At 50.2% G+C, this 15,933-nt stretch overlaps 2 protein-coding genes across 2 annotated transcripts; one reads left to right on the top strand and one right to left on the bottom strand.

Moving 5' to 3' along the window:
• The first annotated feature begins 74 nt into the window (after positions 1 to 74).
• On the top strand, positions 75 to 9,635 carry LOC148332866 (calpain-9-like). Its single transcript, XM_088301949.1, has 20 exons — positions 75 to 389; positions 841 to 1,195; positions 2,470 to 2,539; positions 3,097 to 3,215; positions 3,306 to 3,439; positions 4,135 to 4,303; positions 5,088 to 5,257; positions 5,614 to 5,691; positions 5,966 to 6,126; positions 6,513 to 6,670; positions 6,882 to 7,090; positions 7,274 to 7,310; positions 7,389 to 7,469; positions 7,988 to 8,045; positions 8,369 to 8,433; positions 8,514 to 8,582; positions 8,857 to 8,935; positions 9,085 to 9,201; positions 9,285 to 9,343; positions 9,428 to 9,635. Exons 1-20 carry the CDS (start codon positions 283 to 285, stop codon positions 9,452 to 9,454), a joined length of 2,322 nt encoding a protein of 773 aa, XP_088158075.1. The 5' UTR covers positions 75 to 282; the 3' UTR covers positions 9,455 to 9,635.
• Positions 9,636 to 10,622: 987 nt separating this feature from the next.
• Positions 10,623 to 15,226, bottom strand: LOC148332865 (uncharacterized). Its single transcript, XM_088303059.1, has 6 exons — positions 14,994 to 15,226; positions 12,074 to 12,343; positions 11,524 to 11,796; positions 11,097 to 11,330; positions 10,892 to 10,997; positions 10,623 to 10,781 (listed from the first exon to the last, which is right to left on the bottom strand). The coding sequence occupies exons 1-5, from the start codon at positions 15,058 to 15,060 to the stop codon at positions 10,915 to 10,917; spliced, it is 927 nt and encodes a 308-aa protein (XP_088159185.1). The 5' UTR covers positions 15,061 to 15,226; the 3' UTR covers positions 10,623 to 10,781; positions 10,892 to 10,914.
• Positions 15,227 to 15,933: the final 707 nt, after the last annotated feature.

Genomic DNA, 15,933 nt, shown 5'->3' with positions numbered 1-15,933 from the left:
CATGGGGGGGGGGGGGGGTTGTTTTGTTTTCGCAGAGGCAAACCAAAGTGCACCAACCTGTACAGCAACAGACAAGAGAGACTTTTTAAGACACGAGTCGAGGGTGAAAAGACAAAAAGTTGAAAATCGCATGTTTCTTGTCTTGCTGTTATGGTCTCGATTTTGTTCGGCGACGTCTACGGCTTGCGCGAGACGGGCCTAACGTCCGAGTCGAGTTGGACTAAAAGGATTGGGGAGCAGCTAGTGACCAAATTAACGACCATATAATCGCGACTGCAATCGATGCGTAACGTCGCCGAGGAGGACGCCGCTTTGGCACTTGTATCCCGAGCTCGACTGTCGCCACCAGAAGGAAACCGAAATATTCCAATGGGGATTTGTAGGGATGGGTGAGTACCGACGCAGGTATCGGTACCAGAGCGATGCCGGCCGCATTTCTCGGTATCGGCCTCTCGTGAAGGCTGTTGACATCACGAGAGGCCGATGTTTTTTCAAATGACTTCTCGCCAGTAGTTGGCGCTCTACTTTGGCGGTTTGACACGTTCAATCACCTGACGCGTCGGAAGGAAATGTGGCTTTGTGTTGATTGTAATTTTATGGTATTGGTATCGGTCCACTCGTGAGCGAATACTGGCATGGTTTTGACAAAAAGTCATGCCGAAAGTTTTAGATTGCCGATTTTTCTTTGTTTAGTTTTTTTTTATTTTTTTTTTGAATGAAATGAATGACGACATGATCGTGATGACAGGAAGCGGCCATGATTGGCAATCGCCACTTAGCGTGCGTGCCGTCGAGCGTTGTTGCCAATTCCGTCTTTGTGCTCTTTGGCTGCCATTCCAGAGCGCAGAATGCGGCGGGGCGAGGCCCGAGTGGACAAACCCGTTTGCCGGGAGGGCGTGGCGGAGGTGACCCAACCGACCGTGGCGCCGCATCGCCCACACACGGCCGCGCCGCGCCGCCGTGCCTCACTTTGCCGCCGCCTCGTCCAGCTTCCGGCATCATGCCCCTCCAGTCCTCCCCGGCGGGGGGCCGCGCCGCCATCGACACGCAGATGGACGGCCGCTCCTTCGAGCAGCTGCGTCAGGAATGCCTGCGGAGGCGCATCCTGTTCGAGGACCCCGATTTCCCCTCCGAAGACTCGTCGCTGTTCTTCAGCCAGGCCGTTCCCGTCAGGCTGGAGTGGAAGAGGCCCCCGGTATGTAGCGCTTTTTTCCATCCCGGCTAGCATGTCACCTGACCCATCCAAGACGCAATCCGTGCATGCATGTTAGGCAGTGTGTGTGTGTGTGTGTGTGTGCGCGCGCTTTGCCTGTTGGATGACACATCAACGAAATCATCTTGTTGCATGCCAGTGTTTTGTTTTTGCATGTCACAACAAACACATCAAAGACACAATTTGCATCTGCGTGTCACATCAACGACGCCGCTGTAGCATGTGCCTGTGCTTTGCGGGTCGCTTGGCACATAAAAGACATGTGTTGCATGCAAGTGGGCGCTAAAAGGAACGTCAGACGAAACGGTTGCCTGTCTGCGCCTTCAAAGACGTGTGCGCACGCTCATTGTTTGCCACATGCAACTTATTTTCATGTCTGTCACATGACGCATCAAAGTCACCCGTTGCGTGTTGGTGTGTACTTTGGATGCTGCATGGAATACCGGAGTGGTTTTTTTTTGTCAGTATTGGATGTCATGTGATGCATCAACGACACATCTGCCGTGTGGTGCGCTTTGCCATATGAGACGTCTGTATCTCTGTGGGATTTGCTAAATATCACATCAAAGAGACGTCACGTGAACACGACAGTTGCGTGTCTCGTGTCACACGATGCAGCCAAAACAAAAGCTGAATGCATGTTTGTGTATTGTAGGACATCAAAGACACACACGCGCGTTCTGTCTAGGAATGTGCGCCTTTGGATTTGTCATAGGACACATCAAAGACACGACTGTTTCATGTTTGTGTGCCTCATCGCTCCCAAAGGATCAAATGACGCAGCTGATGCGGGCGCATCTTTGCGTGCACTGTATGACGCGTCGCCTTCATACGAGTTTGCCTTCCTCGAAAATCAAGTCATGAATCCAAGACACGAGAGGTTGTTTTTCTTTTTTTTGCGCCTGTGCATGGAGGTGATTGCTACCCTGCCGTTTTGGCTGAGGAGTGCGGCTGAGGGTCTGCGTGTGTCGTATGTCCTATGACACGTCAACGACACGGCATCGTCGCCAACGGGGCTCGTTGTGCCGCGCTTCTTCTGGGTCCCGCCTCCAGCGACGTGCACGCGCGCACACACCCCACTAAGAAATGTGTGTTTAGATTGATAAGCTCGGAATGTGAACACGCCGGCCCGCTGACACGTCACCGGACCGGTTCTCTTTCTTCTCCTCCCCATTCTCCTCATTCTTTTGTCTCCTCGTCTTTATTCTCAATCGACATTCCTTCCCTCCCCCGCTTGCCCCATTTTGTCTCCTCAGGAGCTGTGCACCAACCCCAAGTTCATCAAGGGTGACGCCAACCGGACGGACATCTGCCAGGGACAACTAGGTACGTACGGAACCTCGGAAATTCTTGCTTCGCGGTTCGAACAAACCTCGGAGTTCGAACGCCGGTACGACGCGTGAGTGCGTACGCGAGGGTGGGATGCTGAGCGGCGTGCGGGTGTCGATCGCTCTCTTGCTCTCTTTGTGACCAACTGTTGTCGCGTGCGGACGTGCTGCGTTTTGCTCTCGCGTTTTATAGAGGTGTACCAAGTGTTTTAGCCCCTAATCATGCCTCCAAAGAAAGCAAAGGAATGGTTTTGCTTTTCCAACAGGGTTCAGGAACGGATTACGGTCGAGAACCGAGGTTCCGCTGTAATTTAAAAAGCAAAATGCAAAGCACATAAATACGAGGAAAGATCCCAAACGGCGCTAATAAGCCCCACCCCCTTCCCCGCGGGCGCAGGGGCCGGCTCACGCGCCACGGCCGCTTGTGCGACGACGAATCGGTTCCCTCTCGCCCCAAAATGCCGCCGTCCGACATGAGAATCAAGCGAGCTCGCTGTCTGCCTGGCATTTCCCCGAAATGCACGTGTGCGTTGTTTAGTTTTTTTCCGTCCACAGGCGACTGCTGGCTGCTGGCCGCCATCGCATCCTTGACTCTGAAGAAGGACGCTCTGGCCCGGGTGGTCCCCCACGACCAGGACTTTGAGCACCGTTACGCCGGCATCTTCCACTTCCAGGTTGCGTTTTTTGTGCTTGAATTACTCAAGAGAGTCGAGCTTCAACGAGCTTCAGCGGCTTTGGGAGATGAGCACTTTTGCGCTTTTCAGTTTTGGCGGCACAACAAGTGGCTGGACGTGGTGGTGGACGACCGCTTGCCGTCGGTGCGCGGCCAGCTCATCCTGCTTCACTCGGCCTCCAACGACGAGTTCTGGAGCGCCCTGCTGGAGAAAGCCTACGCCAAGTAAGCGCCACGCTCGCTCTTGTCAGACAACTTGAACGCGCGTCACTCACGTTCGTTCGTTGCCTTAAACGTTTGCATGGAAATGAAGAGTTTTTTTTTTTTATTACCCAAACGTACAATATTTATCTAGCGATTTTAATTGGAGCAGTTTTATTTCTCTTCAAATGACCCAAGGTTGGTTTGTGGCATATTCCGGGTCTCCAAATGAATTTGTTTCACTTCTTCAATGGTCCAAATTTCAGCCTCTCGGCGCTAATTATGCTCTCATGAAAGCGAACAGGCCATCGCTTGTGTTTTATTTATTTATTTCAAAAGAAGACTTTGGCAAATTGGACCAAAAAAGTTTGCATCTCTCTCGTGTGATTTTGCTTCCATGTTGTTTTGTTTTTCCAAATGACCAAACTTAAACAATAAATGAGCAAAATGGTTTCAAATACATTTTGTACCCTGATTGAATCCGCCCGTGGACGAATGCATCCAATAATTGATTGGAAGATGACACTTCTTTAACATTTTGACTTTCTGCCTATGAAGAGATTTTTTTCCCCCCTCCTTACGGCCATAAATGACGTCTTGCGAAGGCTTTGTTTCATATCCAAATAATTTGCGGGCATCGGCTGGGGGACCGCTCGGCGTGCTCGCGGGCGGCCAATCGCCCTCCCGCCCGCGTGAATATTTGCCGTTTTCACGTGCAGGCTGCACGGCAGCTACGAGTCTCTGAAGGGCGGCAGCACCATGGAGGCCATGGAGGACTTCACGGGCGGCGTGGGCGAGATACACGACACCAAAAAATCCAACCAGCGACTCTTCGGCCTCATGAAGAAGGCCCTGGACCGAGGATCCATGATGGGATGCTCCATTGACGTGAGGGCTCCCCCCCCCCCAAAAAAAATATGCAAATATGAAATGAATACTGCACTGGCACAGCTCTTGATGCCACATGGTAGGCCACGCCCCTTAAAGCCTCTCATCAACAAACGCGCGTGTGTGAGTAATCGCACATTATAAAGCCTGTTTATTTTATTTTGGGCGAGGTGAATCGATGACGAGCTCACCAAATGAATAGTCACGTTGTTTTCAGGTCAAAGTGTCCAAATCCCCACATTTGATTGATTTTTGCAGCAACGCTCCCCAATTTCTTTCGCTGCCCCCACCCCCGCAAAGTAAAAAAGTCATTTGCATCCAAAAAAAAAAAAAAGTCAACCTCTCCTTTGCGGTTTTTCCTCGTTCGCGGCAGCTTTCTGCTCCCAATTAACCGCTAGACCTCAATGGATAGATTCTGTTATTCACAAAAAAAGAGCTGCTTGTGATGTAAAAGTATTGCTTTGGCGCCATCTTCTCGCATCTGACTATCATCATTAAAAATGAGCGAAAGAAAAAAAATGAAAATGCTTTCCGAAAAAAACGCATCATTTGAAACGTCTTCAGCGTTTTCATTTTCGTCTTGCGGCACAGAAGGAGGAAGCTCAAATTGTACTTTACTTTTCACGGAGTCATTTTTTTTTCAGTTTTTCATATTAAGAGAAACTAATAGTCGACCAAAAAAAGAAAAAGGACATACTTTTTCTATGAAGGGATTTAAAGTGAAGAGTGAATGTAAGAATTAAAAGTCCCCAAAAAAAAATTCTAAAAAGCTGATGGGTTGCAGATCAGCAGCTCGGCCGAGTCGGAGGCCAAGACCAGCAGCGGCCTGGTCAAAGGTCACGCCTATTCAGTCACCGGCCTGCAGGAGGTCAACTTCCGAGGTCAAAAGGTCAAACTGGTGCGCGTGAGGAACCCGTGGGGTCAGGTGGAGTGGAACGGAGCCTGGAGTGACGGGTAGGGCGCCCGCAAACACAACACGTGCACGCCATCACCACGTCGATGCGCAAGCAGATGTTAAATGGCTCGCCAAATCCGTTTGCCGCATGCACACGGCCAGATGTTGACTGGCGACCAGTCCTCTGTGCACCCTGAAATCGCGAGCCGACCAGTCCCTTGTTTGTCGAGGTTTGCCCTTTCGTCGGCTGGCGACCAGTCGGCGGTATTGCCTGCCTTGCCAGTCATGAGGGCAAGCACTCTGGAAAACAAAATGTTCAGCACAAGTTTGTTTTTTTTCATCCATTCGCTGATGCTCTGAAATGACGCGCCAGTGATTTGCAATTTGCCATTTAGTGTTTTGCTTTTGCTGCCAGTTCCCGCGAGTGGGACAACGTGGACCAAGCGGAGAAACGACGAATTCTGCAGCAGCACTCTGAAGACGGCGAGTTCTGGTCAGTCTTCTGTGCTTGCTCTTGTCCGAAATGTTTCGAAACAAACCGATTGCAAGATTTCCCAATTGCCTTTATTTCATTCTTGATTGATGGATTCATTTTTTCCGTGGCATTTTATTTATGGTTTCATTCAATTATGATGATTTTTATTTTCATTTTGACGCATTCTTTGTACACGTGTGATTATTTATGTTCACGTTGAATTTGTACACACATGACAGAATTGTGTGGAGTTTATTTTGGAACTGTCCACCTTTTTTGCGCGTGCGGTCAGGATGACATTTGAGGACTTCAAGTCCAACTTTGACAAAGTGGAGATCTGCAACATGACGCCGGACGCGCTGACCGACAACACCAAGCGCCACTGGGAGGCGCAATTGTTCGAGGGCCAGTGGATCCGCGGATCCACCGCCGGCGGATGCCGAAACTTCATCGGTGAGCTGCAAAATTTCAGGAGTGGCGATGAGAACTCCGTTTGGCGCGGACTTTGGAAAAGTCTCACAATTTGCACTCAGGCCAATGCGAGAAAATGATGAGCTGATGAAGTGCAGTGTGAGTCCGCCCTCTAGTGGCATGACGCAAAATGACAGGCCAGTCAAGTCCAATGCGGTGGCATTGAAAACTTGATTTCGCTGCAAACACGTCCGAATGTACGATTTTTCTCCACGCTTCTGTGGAGCCGTTTTTTTTTTTTTTCTAGTTCCGTGTGCCCAATTTGTCACGCTTGACATTGAACGGGGACGCCCCTCCGCTGGCTCCATTTGTGACAAAGAAACGTTGAACTTGCTTCCATGTGAGTGTTGTCGCGCGTGGTTCGGCAGACACCTTCTGGACCAATCCGCAGTTCAAGATGGAGCTGGCGGACGCCGACGACGACGACGACATGTGCAGCGTGGTCATCGCGCTCATGCAGAAGAACCGACGGCAGCTGAGGAAGGAGGGCATGGACCTGGAGACCATCGGCTTCGCCATCTACGAGGTCTGACGAAGCGCCCGCCTTGTCCTTCACTTTGCTCACTTACAGCAGGAACGTCAATCTTTCTCTCGCTCTGCCGCTGATTTCATTCTAATGGCGGTTTGGTTTGACCCCCCCAAAAATGGATGCAAATCAGGTCGCATCCTGCTTGTACGTCATGTGTCCGAATTTTGCCAAAGTGACGGAATGGTGACCGAAGCCCCTTGTCGTTCAGGCTCCCAACAACGCCGAGCAGCAAGGCAAAGATTTCTTCCGCACGCACGCGTCCAAAGCTCGCAGCAAAACTTACATCAACCTGCGCGAGGTGTCGGAGCGCTTCACGCTGCCGCCCGGCCGCTACCTGCTGGTGCCCACCACCTTCCAGCCGCACCGCGAGGCGGACTTCCTGGTGCGCATCTTCTCCGAGAAGAAGGTGGCCGCCGTGTGAGTGCCGCTCAAACACCAACCGGCGTCAAAATACAACAAAACGCTTTATTGATGGAATAAAAACATTTTTTGGGGGGTGGACAATGCACCAGATCACGTTTTAGTTTTCAGGACGATATGGAATTTGAATTGAAATGGAATGTTTATTTCTTCCATTTTTTGGGGGGGTTTCGTCAACAGGGAGATGGGCGGCAACGTGGACGCCGACCTGCCTGAGGTGAGCGCATCATCCCGGCGTCGATGACCGAGCGGCGCCTTTTCACAAGTTTGAGCGCTTCCCCCGCCTCGCCCGCAGCCTCCGCCGCCCAGCGCTCCCGAGGATGAGACGGACGAGGAGAAAGGCCTCAGGAGACTCTTCGAGCAGCTGTCCGGGTCGGTGAGTCTGCCGCAGGAGCCCGAGTACGCTCGCTTGTGTCATGCGGGGTTTTTTTTGGTGGTGGTGGGGGGGGGGGGGGGGGCTTGACAGTTTGGCGCCTCCGCACAGGGGGGGGGGGGGCTTGACAGTTTGGCGCCTCCGCACACTTGCAATCGTGCCGCATGTGCCTCCCCCCGCTTGTCGAAACGCGGCCTGAACGACGGATCGGAGAAGCAAATCAAACTTGACATTGTGATGTCGCAGAAAGTTTGGGGCATGGGAGGAGAGCAAGTTTTGCGGACCCCTGAGCTATCCTTGCCCCGCCCCCCCACACACACCCTCCACCACAAAGATCAAAAGTCTAGCTCCGCCACTGCATCCGTCCCCCCCCGTTAGACGTGAAAATGCATCAATTTGAACGTGTCTCAGAACCAACGAAGGCAAGTTAAAAAAAGAGAACTTGTCCAAACTTGCAAGGTGCCGCTTTTCTCCAAGCGTTCGTCGTCACAAGTGTGCCCCGGTGTGCTTTTTGTGCGCAGGACCGAGCCATCTGCGTCCGGGAACTTCAGCAGCTGCTCAACGGCGTCCTCAGCAGCCGTATGTCAACACTTGAACCTTCGTCGGCACTTTGGCTGAATGACGGGTCAGCGTGCGTGCGCGTGCGCGTGCGCGTGCGCGTCAGTCCGGCTAGCTAGCTGTTGGCACGCGTGCGCCGCCGCTCGCAGGTTTCCGTCGCAACGGCTCTTTGCGCTCGTCCCGACGCGTGAACCGTTTTCACTTTGCCGAAGAACAAATGAGCAAAGCAAACGGAAGACAAATTGGCCGCGCCGCTCAATGGCGTTTGGGCTCCGACGCCGGCCGGCGAGCAGTCGGAGGCGTGGCCTCGGATTGGCGCTGCATAACCGCGTTTGTGTCCTCAGGAAAGGAGATTGAATTTGAAGGGCTGAGCCTCCACACGTGCCACAGCATCATGAACCTCATGGACGTATCCTTCCGTCATCCGTCCACGGAGCGAGCGAGCAGCTTGTCGGCCGTGCTTGTTGCTCCTTTGACTCAGTCCGGCAGGTGGACAACACGGGCAAGATGGAGTTCCAGGAGTTCAAGGTGTTCTGGGAGAAGATGAAGAAGTGGATCGTACGTGAGCCGGCCGCTCGCTGAGCTGGCTTCAGCATCGTGAGCGATGTTGACCGTGTGTGCCTTTGTCCTGTCGGCCATTTTGTATTCCTCTTGAGCTTCTCCTTTTGCCGCTTCGACTGCCTTTTCTGCTCCTTCTTTGTTCTCGTTGTGTTCCTCTGGTCCTTCTGAACCTCCTCCTTGTGCTACTTTTGGCTTTTTCCTGGTTCTTGTCTTGCCTATTCTGCTTTCTTTTCTTCTCCTCCTTTCTGGCTCCCTCTTGTGTTGCTCGCAGATGCTCTTCCTCTCTTTTGACACGGACCGCTCGGGCAAGATGTCCTCCTACGAGCTCCGCAGTGCCCTCAAAGCCGCAGGTGAGACCCGGTCGGCGCAACTCCGTCGAAGCAAAATGGCTCAATATCGGCAATGTGCGCCTTGAAAGCGTTTCATCGCCAAAGCGTTTGGGCCTCCGGTGGCCTCCCTCCGACAAACGCGCCGTGCGTGTGTGCGTGTGTTGGCGCAGGCATGCAGCTGAATAATCAGCTGCTGCAGCTACTTGGCCTGCGCTTTGCCGACGACGAGTACGCCATCGATTTTGACGACTATCTCACCTGCATCGTGCGCCTGGAGAACATGTTCCGTACGTCCCGCCGCCACAAGCGCCGGCGCCGGCGCCGGCATGGCGACGAGCACGTCCTCATTGGTTTTTCTTTCCTTCTCCAGGAGTTTTCCAGGCCATGGATGAACACAACAAGGGCCGCATTCGAATGAACATGTTGCAGGTATGGAACGTTGGCGTCTTTTCCAGTTGCCTTTCTCCCGCCATCCGCCGGTTCAGACGCAATGTTTTCCGTTCCTCCGCTTAGTTTCTGATCTTGTCCATGAACGTGTGAGAAGACGCCGAGCGCAAAGCAGAAGGCGGAGGGATCAAAGTTGTCACGGAAAAAAGACTTTGAGCAAATAATGTGACATGTTGGCTCGAGGGCTTACGCGAGCTGTCGATTGGTACTTTTTGATTTGCTTTTTTTGTCGCCGCCATCGAGCAATAAATTGTGACGAAAGCTGTGAAAAGTGTCTACACCTCTTTTGATTTTTTTTTTTCCCCCTCCCTTCTCCTGGATGTCATCAAAGTAGAACATGACGTTCCTCGTAACGCCGTCGAGATCTTCTTTCAATCTAGAAATCTTTCCTTTGAAATAACACGAGTGCACAATGATGGAAGGAAACTTCGCCAGAGCTGGGCGGGACGGCCATTTTCGGGTGACACATTTTTTTCAACGAAGCGTTCGATGAACAAATTTGAGTCCGGCCCACGTGTGCGATGAACGCGCGAGTGAAATGGGCAGACGATAAAAATTGCCACTACCGACCGTTTGTGTATGAAGAGACGTGAGATGGCGGAACCGTGTCGCAGTCCGACAGTCTTTATGAAAAAGGCCGCAGGGTCGAGGCTGCGACGAGTACAGAGATCGCGGCTGCAGGGCGGGGGACTGACGTGCAAAAAATAAAAGGGTCAAGTGCCCAGCTTTAAAGAGAACAAATGAAACGTTTCCTCGTTGACAATTGAGCAAAGAATAAAAAATTGTGGACTTTTGTCCTGCACACCTGAAGCTGAATTTTTTATTTTTTTAAAAAAAAGGCATTTCATTTGTAGGGTGCTTTTCTCCTTGACACCCAAATAGCCACAATTTAATAAGGGGGGGGGGGAAATCAGATCAAAAATGTAAGTTGTTAACTTGTTGCCCTCAAGAACGTCAACAAAGAACCCCCGGCTTGGGGGGGGGGAAAAAACGCCCATCAAGTTTGGAATCCTCCTCATGCAACAAAAAACATTTCCAAATGTAAAAACTCACGGCTCGAGCAAAGGTTTTAATGTTTATGTCTGTTGTTTTATACCATTCTGAAAATGTAGCAAAGAATGTCAAGTGAAGCCCAAATGGACCCGAAATAAGCCGGCAATGCAAAATTGATGCACTTCTTGAAGGTTGTGCGAGATCAAGCGAGGTGGACTCGGTCTGAGTGGGGGGGGCACCCGAAAGACGAGGCATCTTCACCTTTGGTGACTTTGATAAATCGATTTATTTGAGGAGACCAAAGACAAGTGCATGTCGTAATGCAATTTTGTAACAATGTGGCGAGCCGGCAGGACGCCGAGGGGGGGGGGGCGGAGGCCTCCAAAGTTGCATCTCCTGGTCAGGAACGCCAACGCCACGCGACGAGCTGAGGACAAGCAACAAAACAAAAAGAAACATTTTTTAAAAGCGCTTCAAGCAACGCTCCACACCACCAAGCGCTTTTTTTTTTTCCCTCTCAACCTGTCACGGGCTCACCCGCTCGCCGCCTGCTTGGCGTCTTAGTCGACCAGCTGCAGCAGCAGATGCATCAGCGTCACCGTCACCAACAGAGCAGGTGAGTAGGACAGACCGCCGGTGCCCGCTTGAGAACGGGAGACACAAAGACACAAAGCAAAGCCAAACATTGGACGCAAAAATGGCTCCGAAGGATTTTGCCGCCGCAACACAACAGCAAACCTACCCAAAACCACAAGTTGGATCTTCAACTTTGCGCTATCCGCGTACTCCCCAGCGTCCGCCATCTTCAGGTCCCTGATCTGCACGTAGCCCTGTCCCAAAGTGATCCGGGTGTCGGCCGTAACAGGTGTGGCAACATCTTTGGATTTCAAAGTCCAGGCGGGGGTGAGGCTTCCTGATTCCAATCTGACCGTGCCGCCCTGGGCGCCCGTGCATTGTCCGGCAACTGAGCACACAACTGACACGAGGCCACAAAAGGATGACAAACACGCAATGCAGTACTTTTTGCTGAAGCCGCCAAAGTACGCCTACAAAAGCCATTTTGCGTCTTTTTGGACATTTGGTTCCTGCGGCGCGACAAACGCAACCACTCCATTTGTTGCCCTTGCGCAAAAGGCCCAAATGAAGTGGTCCTGCGACATCAAACTCACCGAAAAAGTGCACGGTGAATTGGTCCTTTATCTGCTGCCCGCCTTCTTTCTGGCAAGTGGCCGTGTACTTCCCGCTGTTGGCCGCCGTCAGCGCGCTCATCTTCACTTTGGTGGCCGTGCTGCCGGTCTCGTCGGCCGAAGAGTACTTATCTGAGCCGAGCTTGGTGGTTCCGTGCATCAGCTCGAGAGTGTTGGACTTGCACTTGGCGGAGAGGGTGAACGTGAGGCCCGCGCCCTTAACGCCCATGCACGTCGCGCCTTTTTGGCACGCAGCTGAAAGGCGGAGGTGCCAAACGGATTAGTGACAATTCTGCGCCCGAGCACAAGTGAGAGGAAAAAAAAGCAACACGGGCGCTTCTGGAAATGGCATTGAAAACACTTGGGACCAAAATGCGGCGAGACGTCACCTTTGGGAAGAAACCCACAACCATTCCATGCGCCTTTAGAACGCTGGGGGGAAAAATATCTATGCTATGGTGCCCGTTTGCACTTTTGGGAGAGGCTCCATGTGTGTCACAAAGTTTTTGGTTCGCGGCAACATCAAACTCACCGTCAACCAGGACGTTGAACGTGACCGTAACTTGGCCGTCGTCCTCTTTCCTGTAGGTGGCTGTGTACGACCCACTGTCGTCCGGCTTCAGGGCCGAAATCTTCAGCTTGTGTTTCGTGGCATCTGTTTTGTCTAGTGAGAACTTAGTTGTCGGAACTAAGGCAACACCACGCTTCAGCGTCACTATCTCTTCATTTTTGACCATATCTGAGAGCACCACCATGAGGTCTGTGTCACCGATCCCCGTGCACGATGGAGGGGTGCACTCACCTGAAAGCAGAGGCGGCAAAAGTTTGACTCGCAATCTATACTTGTGAAAATAGAAGTTGAACGCCAACTTTGCTAAAGCAACAAAGTACCTGCACTCATAATACTTTGGAATCTTACCAGTCTATTAACCATTTAAGAAAAATCAATCAATAATTTCTCACATTTTGGAACACTAAATTGCATCATCGCCTCCCGAAAGAAATATTGAACAATTCTATCGTAAAATCAGCGGACGAGCCGTTATTTAATGTGCCGGGCGGTGCCAAGGTCATGGGTTCAAATTGGGGAGGTGGCTTCTCTGACTCCCGAAATGCATGAAGACTGGAAATCATGGATGTTCTGCGGGGCCGCTTGCCTGCAACACACCTGATTCAAATGATCAGGATCGTTATCAGTCGTGATGGGTCCAGCGACACCGAGGCGTCGATGCGCGCGCCGAGCTTCCAGGGCAAACCCCGTGTCGGTGCGCGTACCGCTTGAAGAAAGTCACGTGACCGCTACCGGAATCGTGTCGACACGGCGGCTGCGCGCCAAACTGCGTTCATAAGGAAGCGCATCTGTCAACAGGATGCGCTCAAAACAAGCATCGCTTGATTGGCGCATTACTTTGCGTTAAATATCCGCACTCAGAGGTGCGGCGCGATATGTCAGCAGGACACGTTGCACGTACGGAAGAACCGCTCTTAGACTGGAAGTCCACGGAGGCGACGTTCCCTCACCTATTTATATTGGCCACACCGGCCTCTTCAGTGCCTTGTGAGAGGATCTTCTCAAAGGCGGGGGAAATTGCCTCAAAAAAAGAAATAGACCGAATAACAAAACGCTGGAGAAACTAATAGAAATCTTTAATTATAATGAGTCCATTGTCATTCACAACACTTTTATTGTTCACTTCATTTATCAACTGCATCTCAAATATCAAAGATTTTTTTTAGGAAATTGTGTGTATGTAGAAATAATGTGAAAGCAAATGCCTTATCAGAATCAGAAATCCTTTTGTCATTGTACTCAAGTGTGCAACGAGATGAGAGAGCTCCCCTCTCCAGTGCAATACAGCAATAATTCAGTTAAATATATAAATGAGATAAATAAGAGAGTAATTAGATACGAAATAGGATATATAAAAACACATCACGTCGCTAATCAATGGAATTGGATCAAATTAGTTTGACACATCAGTGTCAGATGACCCTGTCAAATGTTTCCTGCAAGTCCACCAGGTGTCAGTATTCAGCAACACAGTGTCAACACAGTGTCAATACATTGTGTCACTGTGTCGAAACGATACAGGACGCCTCATCTACCCATCACTAGTTATCAGGCTCCTTCAAAGCTTGCTGATGATTTGAATCAGGTGTGTTTGCAGGGAGGGATGGAAAACAGGCCGGAAACGGGCACGGCGGGACTCCATCTTCAAACATTCGTGTGACCAAGTCCACTTAGATTGGACAAAACTTGCCTTTTGACTTCAAAGTTGGCGCTAGCGGGGGGGGGGGTCGTTTGCGTTTGGAGTCAAGTTTAGGGAAAAGGAGGACGTGCTTTTTTTGCTTTCATCAACCATTTGGAGTCATTTGAAAAATTGCCATTCTTTGAAACAATGAAATTCTAGGCCAGTGTATTTATATCAATGTATGTCATTGTTTTGCCCTCTAGCATTATGTGGCTTTATAAACAACAAAACACGATTCTGTTATTATTAGTCAAAAAAATATGAATCTGTTTATTAATTACTACTTACCTTATGCATGTTGTCCCTTAAAAATGAAATGTATGCATGTCATTGTTTTGTTGTGTTAAACAAAACGTGTTACTGTTATTTGAATTAAAAAAAAACAATGGGAATTTGATTTATTCTATTATTTATTCATTACTACTTTACTAGACCTGATGCCTTTGTTGTCCCTTCAAAGAGAAATTCATGTTGCAGTGAAACTGCACATGAAAGGACAAGGGACACAGTGGACAAAGTGACAAGTTAAAAAAGAAAATGAAAAAAATAAAATAAAACAAAACCTTCATAAAAGGAAACATTCCACTCGTACATTTGACTTGCAACCTTTCGGTTCAAAGTGAAGGCGCGAGCTGGTCACTTTTTGCCGGCCGGCCGGCTAACCGTCAACCCTCGAACCCTAAACGCTCCCACTTTTTTTTTAATTCCGGGAGAGATGCTAACGGCAGAGGTCTGCGTTTATTTAAAGATCATTAGCTGTCTCATTTACTCTTCAAACCCGCTTGCCTGACCCTATTCGTCTCCTCCTTTCATCTGCGCCACCAACTTGGCCGCCAAAGAACAACAATCCCATTTCACTCACCCGAGACGTGAGCCATGAGCCAATCACCTTCGTGCGCACTTCACTGACCGCACGGAAAACAGAAAATTCCCCAATGCATGTCCGCGCAGTTGATAGTTGCGCTTTTGACGCAATCGGAGGCACATTTGGCCGCGACCACATCACAAGCCCGAGGGCCTGAAACCTTAAAAAAATGATAATGAATAAATGACCCTCCCACCCCCACCCAAAAAAAAAAAAAAAACCTAGGTCCGGCCAGGCGGGCCGTTTCGCTCCCGGGACGCAGTGCCCACTTCTGGTTCACACCATCAAATCGCCAATTCTCAGCTGAAGTGCGAAGAAAATGCAAGAAAGCCTACTTGTCGTTGCAAGAGCTTGCTCCAGCCACACGACGAGGGTCAACCACAGCAGCTTGGAGATGTCCATGTTCTCGTTCTCTCCTCTCTTCTCGAAGACGAGATGTTTGAAGGGAGCTTTTCCGAGTGGCAAGTGTGAAGAAGTGAAGAGGTGTGAAGAGGTTTGAGTGCGCAGACGAAATGAGGACGATGTGCCAAGTCGGCCGAGAAAGTGACAAGCACGTCAAGCAAAGCTTCAACGTGCTCGTCGTCATCATGAAAGCACTCTTTGAACGTTTGCATATTGGTTGCTTGTTCATTGGCTGCATTCGGTGTCTTTCTTTCGCGCATGAAAGAAGTTTTGAAACAAAGCAATTGCATAAGCGGTCCCAAATGGAGCAAAGGGCAACACACACTGGCTGGTCTGCAGCCATTTATGGAATGATTCTGTTGACAGAGGCTTGCAAAAGTATTAGACCCCCTTGAACTTTCAGACCTTTTAGTGCATTTCATGCTTCAAACACAATTACAATTGACTTTTTTGGTGTGTGTGCGAAGATTCGACACCAAGTCAAGTGGAATGAAATTGATGCAATATTTTACCCTTTTTCTTTTTTTTTTTTTTTTTAAAAATGGCCAATGCTTCTAGGCCAAGTCTTTTGGGGCCCATCTGTTAGTTTTGCACGTCTAGAGTCTGAAATGTGCCTGCATTCTTCAACTTGGGCACATGAGATGGAGAGTGTTTGTGAAGCGCCGTTTTCACATCTTTCCACAGCTTCTCAATCGGTTCTTTGGGCTTTGACTTGGCCATTCCAACCCGTGCGCGTGTTTCGTTTGGAACCTCTCCATTCTCCATTTTGCTTCCCATCGACTCTCTGATGGTGCCGCCGCCACCTTTGTGTGACAGCGGGGATGCTATTTTCAGTGTTACTTTTGTCATCGTGCCCCAAAAGTTCCATTTGGC

This window comes from Idiotropiscis lumnitzeri, chromosome 8 (assembly GCF_059441095.1).
Source record: "Idiotropiscis lumnitzeri isolate Australia: NSW breed Sydney's pygmy pipehorse chromosome 8, RoL_Ilum_1.0, whole genome shotgun sequence".
Lineage (NCBI taxonomy): Eukaryota > Metazoa > Chordata > Actinopteri > Syngnathiformes > Syngnathidae > Idiotropiscis > Idiotropiscis lumnitzeri.
This window is presented reverse-complemented; position numbering and strand designations above follow the sequence as displayed.

Coding starts and splice junctions, on each gene's coding strand:
- LOC148332866 (XM_088301949.1), top strand. CDS start 283: ATGCGTAACGTCGCCGAGGAGGACGCCGCTTTGGCACTTGTATCCCGA. Junction 2,540..3,096: donor CATCTGCCAGGGACAACTAG/GTACGTACGGAA, acceptor TTCCGTCCACAG/GCGACTGCTGGCTGCTGGCC. Junction 8,583..8,856: donor AGAAGATGAAGAAGTGGATC/GTACGTGAGCCG, acceptor TGTTGCTCGCAG/ATGCTCTTCCTCTCTTTTGA.
- LOC148332865 (XM_088303059.1), bottom strand. CDS start 15,060: ATGGACATCTCCAAGCTGCTGTGGTTGACCCTCGTCGTGTGGCTGGAG. Junction 11,797..12,073: donor GTTCAACGTCCTGGTTGACG/GTGAGTTTGATG, acceptor TCCGCCTTTCAG/CTGCGTGCCAAAAAGGCGCG. Junction 10,998..11,096: donor GATCCAACTTGTGGTTTTGG/GTAGGTTTGCTG, acceptor CCCGTTCTCAAG/CGGGCACCGGCGGTCTGTCC.